Below are 13,872 nucleotides of genomic sequence, written 5' to 3'. Positions count from 1 at the left end.
TGCGGCCAAGGTATGGCTGGGAGGTGGCATTTGCAAACTCTGGAGCAGCTGCTATCAGCCCTGACATTTTAGTGCCTGCTGTCCATTAGTGGCACGGTGGCGGTGCCCACAGCACTGAAAGGTGGTGAGCACAGTGCCCACCACCAGTCTGTTAGCATGTTAATGTCAGGACCCACTGGGCAAAAACTGGTTGAATCAACTTTGTTTCCACATCATTTCAACAACAAAGAATTCAATATGATGAAGTTGAATCAACATGGAAAACTGACTGGATTTGCAAAAAATTATCAACCTAAGGGAATTTTGTATTTTTTTCACCCAACTTTTTACCTAAATCCAATGAAAGGGTGAAATCTTTTATTAGTTTGACATTGAATTCATGTTAGTTTACAACTCAATCAAATGTACAGCAAAACTAGATGTTGTACTGACATCTGTGCGCAGTGGGGAGACTGTTTGTCAGTGCATCTCCAGACATGATGGTTGTGGCCTCTGGGAGTTTAGACATTGCTATTAGACCAATCTGAGTCTTTGAAATTATAGTTATTTTCCTCTTGGGTATTCGTGGAAAAGCAAGAGCTGCTCGCTCATAAAATTCTTGACTTCTGTGCCGCTGTCATTTTTTATGTCTAATTTATGCAAATTGCACATTTTCCATGTTTGTCTGAGGTTGAGCCTCGCTCTTTGTAAACTTGGGCCATGTTCGGTATCCAGGAAACTGTATTAAAACGGAAGAAGTACTACTTGACCTTTATGAACGCACATATTTGTCCTCAAAACTGATGACAGCCCTTCTGTATGTGTATTCCAGGTGTGGAAGCGCTCTGGAGCCTGGTTCTACAAGGCCCTGCCCAATTACGTGCGCCCAGGGAAGGAGGGGCAGAGTGGTGCTGCTCTCGGACTGCAAGGGGCCCAGAGAGGAGGGCAGAAGATGGCCAAGAGTTCCACAGTCAGTCAGACCTACACATGGGCATACAGCAAAGGTCAGTCATTCACTTAAAATCTATGGGTGAATTTGGTGTCGTCGTGGCTTCTGAGACATGCACAGAACTGAATATAACCATCAGTTCTTTATATACAGAACCAGTCAAAATTTTGCTCATTCAAGGGTTGTTCTTTATTTTAACTTTTTTCTACATTGTAGAATAATAGTGAGGACATCAAAACTATGAAATAACACATATGGAATCATGTAATAACCAAAAAATGTTTAACAAATCAAAATGTATTTTATATTTGAGATTCTTCAGTAGCCACCCTTTGCCTTGATGACAGCTTTGCACACGTTTGGCATTCTCTCTACCAGCTTCAATCAATCAATCAAATTTATTTTTAAAGCCCTTTTTACATCAGCCAATGTCACAAAGTGCTATACAGAAATCCAGCCTAAAGTCCCAAACAGCAAGCAATGCAGATGTAGAAACACGGTGGCTAGGAAAAACTCCCTTGAATGGCAGGAACCTAGGAAGAAACATAGAGAGGAACCAGGCTCTGAGGGGTGGCCAGTCCTCTTCTGGCTGTGCCGGATGGAGATTATATCAGTACATGGCCAAGATTTTCAAATGTTCACAGATGACCAGCAGGGTCAAATAATAATAGTCACAGTGGTTGTAGAGGGTGCAACAGGTCAGCACCTCAGGAGTAAATGTCAGTTGTCTTTTCATAGCAGATCATTCAGAGTTAGAGACAGCAAGTGGCAGAGGGAGAGAGAGGGAGAGGGAGTTGAAAACAGCAGGTCCTGGACAAGGCAGAACGTTCGGTGAACAGGTCAGGGTTCCATAGCCGCAGGCAGAACAGTTGAAACTGGAGCAGCAGCATGACCAGGTGGACTGGGGACAGCAAGGAGTCATCAGGCCAGGTATTCCTGAGGCATGGTCTTAGGGCTCAGGTCCTCCAAGAGAAGAGCGAAAGAGAGTGAGTTAGAGGGATCATACTTAAATTCACACAGGACACCGGATAAGACTGGAGAAATACTCCAGACATAAGACTGACCCAACCCCCCGACACAAACTATTGCAGCATGAATACAGGAGAGATCGGGAGACACTGTGGCCCCGTCCGACGATACCCCCAGACAGGGCCAACCAGGCAGGATATAACCCCACCCACTTTGCCAAAGCACAGCCCCCACACTACTAGAGGGATATCTTATATATTATATATATATATTATATATATTTATATTATATATATTTATATATACAGTGGGGCAAAAAAGTATTTAGTCAGCAACCAATTGTGCAAGTTCTCCCACTTAAAAAGATGAGATGCCTGTAATTTTCATCATAGGTACAACTATGACAGACACAATGTGAAAAAAAAATCCAGAAAATCACATTATAGGATTTTTAAGGAATTTATTTACAAATTATGGTGGAAAATAAGTATTTGGTCACCTACAAACAAGTAAGATTTCTGGCTCTCACAGACCTGTAACTTCTTCTTTAAGAGGCTCCTCTGTCCTCCACTCGTTATCTGTATTAATGGCACCTGTTTGAAGCTGTTATCAGTATAAATGACACCTGTCCACAACCTCAAACAGTCACACTCCAAACTCCACTATGGCCAAGACCAAAGAGCTGTCAAAGGACACCAGAAACAAAATTGTAGACCTGCAATAGGTAAGCAGTTTGGTTTGAAGAAATCAACTGTGGGAGCAATTATTAGGAAATGGAAGACATACAAGACCACTGATAATCTCCCTCGATCTGGGGCTCCACGCAAGATCTCACCCCGTGGGGTCAAAATGATCACAAGAACGGTGAGTAAAAATCCCAGAACCACATGGGGGGACCTAGTGAATGACCTGCAGAGAGCTGGGACCAAAGTAACAAAGTCGACCATCAGTAACACACTACGCCGCCAGGGACTCAAATCCTGCAGTACCAGACGTGTCCCCCCGCTTAAGCCAGTACATGTCCAGGCCCGTCTGAAGTTTGCTAGAGAGCATTTGGATGACCCAGAAGAAGATTGGGACAATGTCATATGGTCAGATGACACCAAAATATAACTTTTTGGTAAAAACTCAACTCGTCGTGTTTGGAGGACAAAGAATGCTGAGTTGCATCCAAAGAACACCATATCTACTGTGAAGCATGGGGGTGGAAACATCATGCTTTGGGGCTGTTTTTCTGCAAAGGGACCAGGGCGACTCATCCGTGTAAAGGAAAGAATGAATGGGGCCATGTATCGTGAGATTTTGAGTGAAAACCTCCTTCTATCAGCAATGGCTTTGAAGATGAAATGCGGCTGGGTCTTTCAGCATGACAATGATCCCAAACACACTGCCCGGGCAACGGAGTGGCTTCGTAAGAAGCATTTCAAGGTCCTGGAGTGGCCTAGCCAGTCTCCAGATCTCAACCCCATAGAAAATCTTTGGAGGGAGTTGAAAGTCCGTGTTGCCCAGCAACAGTGCCAAAACATCACTGCTCTATAGGAGATCTGCATGGAGGAATGGGCCAAAATACCAGTAATAGTGTGTGAAAACCTAGTGAAGACTTTCAGAAAACAAAGTATTGAGATCAACTTTTGTTATTGACCAAATGTTTATTTCCCACCAAAAATTTTTTTCTAATTTTGTCTGTCATAGTTGAAGTGTACCTATGATGAAAAGTACAGGCCTCATCTTTTTAAAGTGGGAGAACTTTTGGTGTATATATACTGCTCATATACTTCTAAAAAAAAACACATCCTAGATCTGAATGAATGAAATATTCTTATTAAATACTTTTTTCTTTACATAGTTGAATGTGCTGACAACAAAATCACACACAAATTATCAATGGAAATCAAATTTATCAACCCATGAGGGTCTGGATTTCGAGTCACACTCAAATTTTATGAGGTCACATGAGGTCTAGCATTGTCTTTCATTAGGAGGAACCCAGGGCCAACAGCACCAGCATATGGTCTCACAAAGGGGTCTGAGGATCTCATCTCGGTACCTAATGGCAGTCAGGCTACCTCTGGCGAGCACATGGAGGGCTGTGCGGCCCCCCAAAGAAATGCCACCCCAACCCATGACTGACCCACCGCCAAACCGGTCCTGCTGGAGGATGTTGCAGATAGTAGAACGTTCTCCACGGCGTCTCCAGACTGTCACGTCTGCTCAGTGTGAACCTGCTTTCATCTGTGAAGAGCACAGGGCGCCAGTGGGGATTTTGCCAATCTTGGTGTTCTCTGGCAAATGCCAAACGTCCTGCACTGTGTTGGGCTGTAAGCACAACCCCCACCTATGGACGTCAGGCCCTCATACCACCCTCATGGAGTCTGTTTCTGACCGTTTGAGCAGACACATGCACATTTGTGGCCTGCTGGAGGTCATTTTGCATTTTGCATTTTGCCTCCATGCTCTGGACACTACGCTGACAGACACAGCAAACCTTCTTGCCACAGCTCGCATTGATGTGCCATCCTGGATGAGCTGTACTACCTGAGCCACTTGTGTGGGTTGTAGACTCTGTCTCATGCTACCACTAGAGTGAAAGCACCGCCAGCATTCAAAAGTGACCAAAACATCAGCCAGGAAGCATAGGAACTGAGAAGTGGTCTGTGGTCCCCACCTGCAGAACCACTCCTTTATTGGGGGTGTCTTGCTAATTGCCTATAAGTTCTACCTGTTGTCTATTCCATTTGCACAACAGCATGTGAAATGTATTGTCAATCAGTGTTGCTTCCTAAGTGGACAGTTTGATTTCACAGAAGTGTGATTGTCCTGGAGTTACATTGTGTTGTTTAAGTGTTCCCTTTATTTTTTTGAGCATTGTATATACTTTGAGTTCACAGTAGGCTATGAAGAATTTGAACACAGCCAAGGCCTCCAGGCTGACATTTTCCTTTAGTGGCAGTGGGGCCACTAACATTTTCCTTTGGTTGCACCAACTCATGATTTGGTTGCACCCCCCCCAAAAATTGTACAGTCACTCATATGTATATAACATTTTCATTCAATGTTTAATTGAAAAGTGTAATAGACTGCTGAGATGGTATTCAATAAATAAGTTATTTCATCTTTTCATTTTATGATTCAGCATATTTTTATGTGCAACCTAATCCCGTGATTGTCATGGATTTTTGGTTGACAGTTAGACTATTGTTATATTTTCTGTTATTTTTGGGGGTTCTAAAGAAATTAATTTCCAAGCATCTTTGTGCGCTAATATCATAGGCACATTTATTTGGGGCTAATAATAAGTGGAAACAAATTAGCCTATGCAATCACAATGGCCAATGCACATTTCACGCACCCCGTATCTCAAAGCTATATCAAATATCTTGGTTGTAAAATATGGGTGTACTGGGACTTAAGTAACATGCCCACTTTTCTCAGATGACACAGAAGGACGTAGGGAAGTCAGAACGTTCCTAATGCGGAGTACGAGCTCCCTGTAACAAATTGCCCAGTCCCACCATGTTTCACAGAGTAACTATCAAGTAGTGGTTTTGTGCAGTGTAAGTAAAGGTTTGAAACATTAAATATTTATTTTAATTTAACCTTTTATTTAACCAGTTGGGAACAAGTTCTCATTTACAACTGCAACCTGGCCAAGATTTGTATTTTTATTTGACCTTTATTTAACTAAGCAAGTCAGTTAAGAACAAATTCTTATTTACAATGACGGCCTAGACACAGATTTTTACCTTGTCAGCTCTGGGATTTGATCTTGCAACCTTTCGGTTATTAGTCCAACGCTCTAACCACTAGGCTACCTGCCACCCCAAAGCAGTGCGACAAAAACAACAACACAGAGTTACACATAAACAAAAGTACAGTCAGTAACACAAAAGAAAAATAGAAAAATCTATGTACAGTGTGTGCAAATATACAAAAGTACAGTACCAGTCAAAAGTTTGGACACCTAGTCATTCCAGGGTATTTCTTTATTTAGACTATTTCTACATTGTAGAATTATAGTGAAGACATCAAAAGTCTGGAAAATCTGGACTCATGTATAAACAAAAACGTATGTTTGTTGTTGAACGCTGTCAAATGCCGAAGCTGAAACCTGTCAAACGCTGAAACCTGAACTAAAGACCTCGGTTTAAAAGCTGACAGTGTTTTTATATACTTTTATTTTATTTTGAATCCTGCGGCTCTGTTGGGCTAAATTGCTATGAGCGCTGCATCTGTCGAGGATCCTGCCAGATTCCACTGTCCAGAGACGCGAAAGCCCAGCTAGCCTAGTTTGCTTGGCAGCCTCAAATGGAGGCCGCTATTGAACGTTTCCAGGAGCTGCGTTTACTTTGTTTTGTTCCAGGACAATGTGGACAGTGTTGACTTTCAATGTAGATAATGGTTCCTTGCGGAGGACTACAGGAGCGAAGTAGCTACTCTTAGCAAGCAAATAGCAAACCTACATAAGCTACTGGAGAAGCCACGGCCACCTAGTTTTTCTTCCATCCCAGTAGCCGGATGCCGCTTTGGTCTGGTGGAAATATTGCTCCGTTTCGGCTCTCCACAGCAGGCGGGCCGGTGCTAGGCAGGGTTCCATCCCCGAAGGGGTCTCCCTCTTCCCTGGAGAATGGAGCTGGTCTCGACTCAACCAACGAGCCATGGAGGTACGTTGAAGAAGTTGTCCTCTGGCAACGGGCATCTCCATGGAGATGTTGAGCCCGTAACTGACACAGACCAGAAACAGCTTTGCCGCCCTGGATCCAGAGGTTCCGGCGCCTTTGTCCGTGGTGGCTTCCCAATCAAGACCGGATCCGGAGGTACCTGCGTCTTTGTCCTTGGCTCTGTCTCCCTCTCCGGTGACTTCTACCTCGGGTTCAGATCCTCGGACCTCCCAGTCTCACCTGACTGTGAGGCTGCCTGAGAGACTGGCTCATTCAACATCACCAGCTGTCATCATAGGCAGCTCTATGATGAGAAACATCTCAGTTCCCAAGGCAAAAACCCTGTGCTACCCAGAAGCATGAGTACAGGACATAAGGCTGCTTCTGACTGTTCTACCATAGATGCTGACGCTGTCGTAGTCCATTCAGGTTCAAACGATCAGGAGGGCTAGCTCAGAACATTAACAATGGACTTTAAAGAACTGATTTTAGCATTAAAAAGGTTGCGGGTGTGAAAGATTCAGCAGACTGCTGGTATTACACATCTGGCTAAAAGACTACTCTAGCTCTGCTGGAGTCACTTTTTTTGATAACTTTGAAACCTTCTGGAAAAAGGAGATCCTCTACAGGAATGAAGGATTCCATCCAAATCATCTTGGCTCCTGGACTCAAGGATGCGTTTTTAACAATGACTGGTAAATGATCCAAGACCAGCTCAGTTAATCCCTACCATTGTGACAATGAGTCGTCATAATGCTGACAATGAGTCATGATTTTAGGGGCATTGGCAAACACAACGTAAGTAATTTAATTTATGTACCCCTAATTGCACTGAATACATCTGTTTATCCTACAGCTATTGTAAGCAGTAATCATGAGCCTATAAACCAGAGTTACAGTGCCTTGCGAAAGTATTCGGCCCCCTTGAACTTTGCGACCTTTTGCCACATTTCAGGCTTCAAACATAAAGATATAAAACTGTATTTTTTTGTGAAGAATCAACAACAAGTGGGACACAATCATGAAGTGGAACGGCATTTATTGGATATTTCAAACTTTTTTAACAAATCAAAAACTGAGAAATTGGGGTGCAAAATTATTCAGCCCCTTTACTTTCAGTGCAGCAAACTCTCTCCAGAAGTTCAGTGAGGATCTCTGAATGATCCCATGTTGACCTAAATGACTAATGATGATAAATACAATCCACCTGTGTGTAATCAAGTCTCCGTATAAATGCACATGCACTGTGATAGTCTCAGAGGTCCGTTAAAAGCGCAGAGAGCATCATGAAGAACAAGGAACACACCAGGCAGGTCCGAGATACTGTTGTGAAGAAGTTTAAAGCCGGATTTGGATACAAAAAGATTTCCCAAGCTTTAAACAACCCAAGGAGCACTGTGCAAGCGATAATATTGAAATGGAAGGAGTATCAGACCACTGCAAATCTACCAAGACCTGGCCGTCCTTCTAAACCTTCAGCTCATACAAGGAGAAGACTGATCAGAGATGCAGCCAAGAGGCCCATGATCACTCTGGATGAACTGCAGAGATCTACAGCTGAGGTGGGAGACTCTGTCCATAGGACAACAATCAGTCGTATATTGCACAAATCTGGCCTTTATGGAAGAGTGGCAAGAAGAAAGCCATTTCTTAAAGATATCCATAAAAAGTGTCGTTTAAAGTTTGCCACAAGCCACCTGGGAGAGACACCAAACATGTGGAAGAAGGTGCTCTGGTCAGATGAAACCAAAATTGAACTTTTTGGCAACAATGCAAAACGTTATGTTTGGCGTAAAAGCAACACAGCTGAACACACCATCCCCACTGTCAAACATGGTGGTGGCAGCATCATGGTTTGGGCCTGCTTTTCTTCAGCAGGACAGGGAAGATGGTTAAAATTGATGGGAAGATGGATGGCGCCAAATACAGGACCATTCTGGAAGAAAACCTGATGGAGTCTGCAAAAGACCTGAGACTGGGACGGAGATTTGTCTTCCAACAAGGCAATGATCCAAAACATAAAGCAAAATCTACAATGGAATGGTTCAAAAATGAACATATCCAGGTGTTAGAATGGCCAAGTCAAAGTCCAGACCTGAATCCAATCGAGAATCTGTGGAAAGAACTGAAAACTGCTGTTCACAAATGCTCTCCATCCAACCTCACTGAGCTCAAGCTGTTTTGCAAGGAGGAATGGGATAAAATGTCAGTCTCTCGATGTGCAAAACTGATAGAGACATACCCCAAGCGACTTACAGCTGTAATCGCAGCAAAAGGTGGCGCTACAAAGTATTAACTTAAGGGGGCTGAATAATTTTGCACGCCCAATTTTTCAGTTTTTGATTTGTTAAAAAAGTTTGAAATATCCAATAAATGTCGTTCCACTTCATGATTGTGTCCCACTTGTTGTTGATTCTTCACAAAAAAATACAGTTTTATATCTTTATGTTTGAAGCCTGAAATGTGGCAAAAGGTCGCAAAGTTCAAGGGGGCCGAATACTTTCTCAAGGCACTGTACACTGTTAGCTCTAAGGCGGTGTGCTATAGTAGGAAGACCACTTTATGCAGCTCACCTTGAACTATCAGCTCCAATGTAAATAACATGAGTAATCTACCTCTGATAGTTTTTTATGTAATATAATATGGGTGAAATGCTTGATAATGTATGTGATATCAACAGAGAAGTATATTTTCTGGGTGATTTTAAATATTGACTGGCTATCATCAAGCTGCCCACTCAGGAAAAAACTTCAAACTGTAACCAGTGCCTGCAAATTGGATCAGGTTGTCAGTCAATCTACCAGGGTAGTTACAAACAGCACAGGAATGAAATCAAAAACATGTATTGATCACATTTTTACTAACGCTGCAGATATTTGCTTTAAATCAGTATCCAAATCAATAGGATGTAGTGATCACAATATAATAGCCATATCTATGTAAACCAAAGTTCCAAAGACTGGACCTAATATAGTGTATAAGAGGTCATACAAAAATATTTGCTGGTCTGTGGTGTGTAATGAGGAGCAACTATACACTGCACTTGACACATTTATTCTACAATGTAGAAAATAGTAGAAATAAAGAAAAACCCTTGAATGAGTAGGTGTGTATTTGTACACCCCTTCGAATGAGTGGATTTCGCTATTTCAGCCACACCCATTACTGACAGGTGTATAAAATCGAGCACACCGCCATGCAATCTCCATAGACAAACATCGGCGGTAGAAGGGCCTAACTGAAGCGCTCAGTGACATTCAACTTGGCACCGTCATAGGATGCCACTTTATCAACAAGTCAGTTTGTTAAATATCTGACCTGCTAGAGCTGCACCGGTCAACTGTGAGTGCTGTTATGGTGAAGCGGAAACGTCTCGGAGGTGATAGGCCACACAAGCTCACAGAATGGGACTGCCGAGTGCTGAAGCACGTAGTGCGTAAAAATCATCTGTCCTCGGTTGCAACACTCACTACCGCGTTCCAAACTGCCTGTGGAAGAAACATCAGCACAGTAATTGTTTGTCAGGAGCATGTTCTCTCGAGTGATGAATCACGTTTCACCATCTGTCAATCCGACGGACTAATCTTGGTTTGGCAGATGCCAGGAGAACACTACCTCCCCGAATGCATAGTGCCAACTGTAAAGTTTGGTGGAGGAGAAATATTGGTATTTTGCTGTTTTTCATTGTTCGGGCTAGGCCCCTTAGTTCCAGTGAAGGGAAATCTTAAAGCTACAGCATACGATTACATTCTATATGATTCTGTGCTTTCAACTTTATGGCAACAGTTTGGGGAAGGCCATTTTCTGTTTCAGCATGGCAATGCCCCCGTGCACAAAGCGAGGTCAATACAGAACTGGTTTGTCAAAACGGTGGGGAAGAACTTGACTGGCTTGCACAGAGCCCTGACCTCAATCCCATCGAACATCTTTGGGATTAATTGGAACGCTGAATGTGAGCCAGGCCTTTCACCCAACATCAGTGCCCGACCTCACAAATGCTTTTGTGGCAGAATGAAAGCAAGTCCCCGCAGCAATGTTCCAACATCTAGTGGAAACCCTTCACAGAAGAGTGGAGGTTGTTAAAGCAGCAAAGGGGGGACCAACTCCATATTAATACCCATGATTTTGGAATATCCACATACCTTTGGTCATGTAGTGTTTGTCATTTTCTTAACCCATCTAGCGACTAAAGGACAGCATAGGTTTCATGCTAGCTAATCTTGAGTGTTAGCCTGGGAGAAATTACAGGAGAGACGGTTGGGACGAAAATAACGCAATGTTAACTGTCCTAAAATAATACATGTTAAAGGTTAAACACAGGCCATTGTCTCTAGTTACTTTTATAATGTTAGTAAAATATCAACCAAGTGAATGAATGTTTAAAGATGACATATGACATCATTATGCCTTAATCAATCGACTTGATGGGTCAGCTTCTCACATAATCTCTACTAGTGGTTACAAATATATATATATATATATATTTATATATATATATATATATATAGCGCTACCAATCAAGTACACTCCAGCTGTCCTTGTCATGTGCACTCCTCTTTACAAGTGGAAAGCATGAATTGTAATTGAAAATTGTGATAATCATCTCCTTATTCCAATTAAAGTGAGATGAGGAAATTATGCTTAATATAAATATTGTGATACATTTTAGTCCAATTCATATTGTAAGGCAAAATATTGTGGTTGTGCAACATTGCAATGTTGACGCATGGTTCATTTTCAGACATTTCTAACCTAGAGCATTCATTATTCAAATCGACACAAACATGACATTATGTCGGATAGTACCTGTACATATGTTGAAAGTAACAAGCATTACAAACCTGAAACTTGGAGATAAGACATATTGTGCACTTATCGCCAACTCCTCCTTTTACTGCTTTATCCTCAAATGTTCTTTTTTTCTCTCTACAATTGCATCCAAAGGAACTTTGTGACGGGAGACTGAACAAAAGCAGACCCGTGTTTTCAAAGTCTCCTGTCTTGTCGGCCTCTTATCTTAATTGGACAATTCCCATGGAAGACTGAAGCTCTTTTAGAGAAACAAGGTTTAGAAATGTTTGTTCTAACATGTGTGGGCAGCTTCAAGTCCAATATCTCCTCCCTATACAACAGAAGGTGAATCCATTTTCTCAATTTTGCCTTGTCCCTCCAAGTTAGTCTTTTGTTGCCATTCATCTTCTGTGCAATTGTCAAATCTGATAACATGACAATGATAATAGGGAGATACATCATCATCAATCTATTGTCTCTGTGGAGCTGTAACAAATCCTAGATATTATTTGCAGTCGTGCTTTGGATGCACCTTACAAGCTTGATAAAAAGTTAACAGTGAAAGTGGACACAGTTACCCTCACAGCTTTATAACCCACAAGGTCAACCGTTGTCATGTTCACTGAAAGTATTATTGCCTTAGAATGTAAGACTCACTTTCTAAGGCCCCATCTATGTTCTCTATGGTGGTTCTCAGGGCCACGCTCTTTTCCTTATCTGTGTGATGCTGAATGGCTAGCTGGGGGCCTCGGAGCACCGCTATATCACATATTTGCTATGACTCACCTGGGAAATGAACAAACACCCTTTATTGCAAGGCCACAGATGTGATTTGTATCTGACCATGCTCCTGAGCCATTCTAAAAGCACTTGTTGCTGCATTTTCCTCAAAAAATATGTTTGTGTCTCTCCAGTTTATTTTCTATCACAGTGCTGTAACTGGAGCTGTGTATTTATTGAATCCCGAGCTAAATCTGTATGTCTGAGATATAGGAGGCTGAGCTTAGTTGATGTCACCCTGTTTTTGGTAAACAGTTTGTGCCATTTTTAGATTTCAACATTCTATAGGCTTGAAGGGCCACGTGTTTTAGCGTGGCGTTTATGCTGTACATGTCTGGTGCCTGCTTTCCGACATGAAATCCATGTTTTCAAACCATTGCATACATGTATGTTTACTGGCCCCAAAATGACAGTGAGAAGTGAAGCCCCTCATTTCTTAAACTGCATCATATTTATGACAGCATCTTTAAAGAGCAAGAAAATGTGGCCTACAATGGTTGGTTGTCTGGAACCCACTGCGTTATTGGTCCCTTATTAAAGATAACGTTAATATCAAATACTACCTGAAATACTGAGCAGCTGGTTGCAATTTGCCTAACCCTTGCAAATAAAGTGAGCATAAAATAAAGATTTATGTTAAATAAATTGGGTGTGACGCGGATTAAACCCAACCATCTTTTATTCATGATTCAATTAAGTAGTTCAGTGCAGAGATGTGTGTGTTCTATGTGTGTGTCTGTGTGTCTGCTGCATAGCTCAGTACACAGTGCACGTTTGTGCATATGCTGTATAGTTCGATACACATCAACGGTGTGTGTGTGTCTCTCCTTGATGTATAGTTCACTACACTACACTACATAGTTCTACCTGTCAGTGTGTGGGCCTGTGGGATGTTTAAGGGGATTACCATAAAGACTCCCTGGACACCAATAGGTTTATGTTATCAGCTCTACTGTCATGGTCATTAAAGGAATGGACTTGCACTGAAACATAACCTTTCATACAGCTGTCTGTGGAGTCACACATGTAATTATAATCATTAGAATACAAATCATACACCCAGTGTTTTAGACTGTATTTATATACTGTCTACTGTTATTTCAAATGACAGATAAAATACGTTCCCAAACCATCACCTCTTGCTTTTCATCTGCACTTGAGAAGACAATCAACACACACACACATACACACACAAACAACATGGCATTCAGTGGAGGTTCCTCAGAAGAGGAAGGGGAGGACTAGTGCTTGACTTGGGCAGGAGCTTACTGGAGCTAAGGACCAGCACCTCAAATGTCCTACTGCTTGAGGTCCTGTTCCTCTTATACAATATTAGATCAAAAGTAATGTGGACCTCCTGCACCTAAGTATGTACATTACCGGCACCCAAAATGAGTACCAACACCTATTTCAGTCCAAGTCAAGCACTGGGGAGGACCATCCCACTCAGTGAATTTCAGAATAAAAAAAAAATGGTTAAACATTAGAAAAGTTATCCTTTTTTAGATAAAACTATGCTAAATATATTCTCGTCACCAAATAACTGATTAAAACACTGTTCTGCTATGAAAGTCTACAGTAGCCTCAACAGCAATCTGTAGGGTAGCGCCATGGTGTAGTCCTCCTCTGGGTACATTGACTTCAATACAAAACCTAGGAGGTGCATGGTTCTTACCACCTTCCATAAACTTACACAGTAATTATGATGACATCTGGAGGATGTCCTCCAACCTATCAGAGCTCTTG

General features: G+C 42.1%; 1 protein-coding gene across 4 annotated transcripts in view; it reads left to right on the top strand.

The window, feature by feature from the left end:
- LOC110537698 (double C2-like domain-containing protein beta) overlaps positions 1-13,872 on the top strand; it is a 307,080-nt gene that overhangs the window by 66,833 nt on the left and 226,375 nt on the right. For all 4 annotated transcript variants that reach the window (XM_021623935.2, XM_036937658.1, XM_036937660.1 and 1 more), the window contains one exon: positions 812-983. In XM_021623935.2, coding sequence (XP_021479610.2) covers positions 812-983 — 172 coding nt within the window. The remainder of the gene's footprint in view (positions 1-811; positions 984-13,872) is intronic.

Source organism: Oncorhynchus mykiss, chromosome 12, assembly GCF_013265735.2.
Source record: "Oncorhynchus mykiss isolate Arlee chromosome 12, USDA_OmykA_1.1, whole genome shotgun sequence".
NCBI classification, from domain to species: Eukaryota; Metazoa; Chordata; class Actinopteri; order Salmoniformes; family Salmonidae; genus Oncorhynchus; species Oncorhynchus mykiss.
Note: the sequence above shows the minus strand (reverse complement) of the source record. Positions and strands in the feature narration are given on the sequence as shown.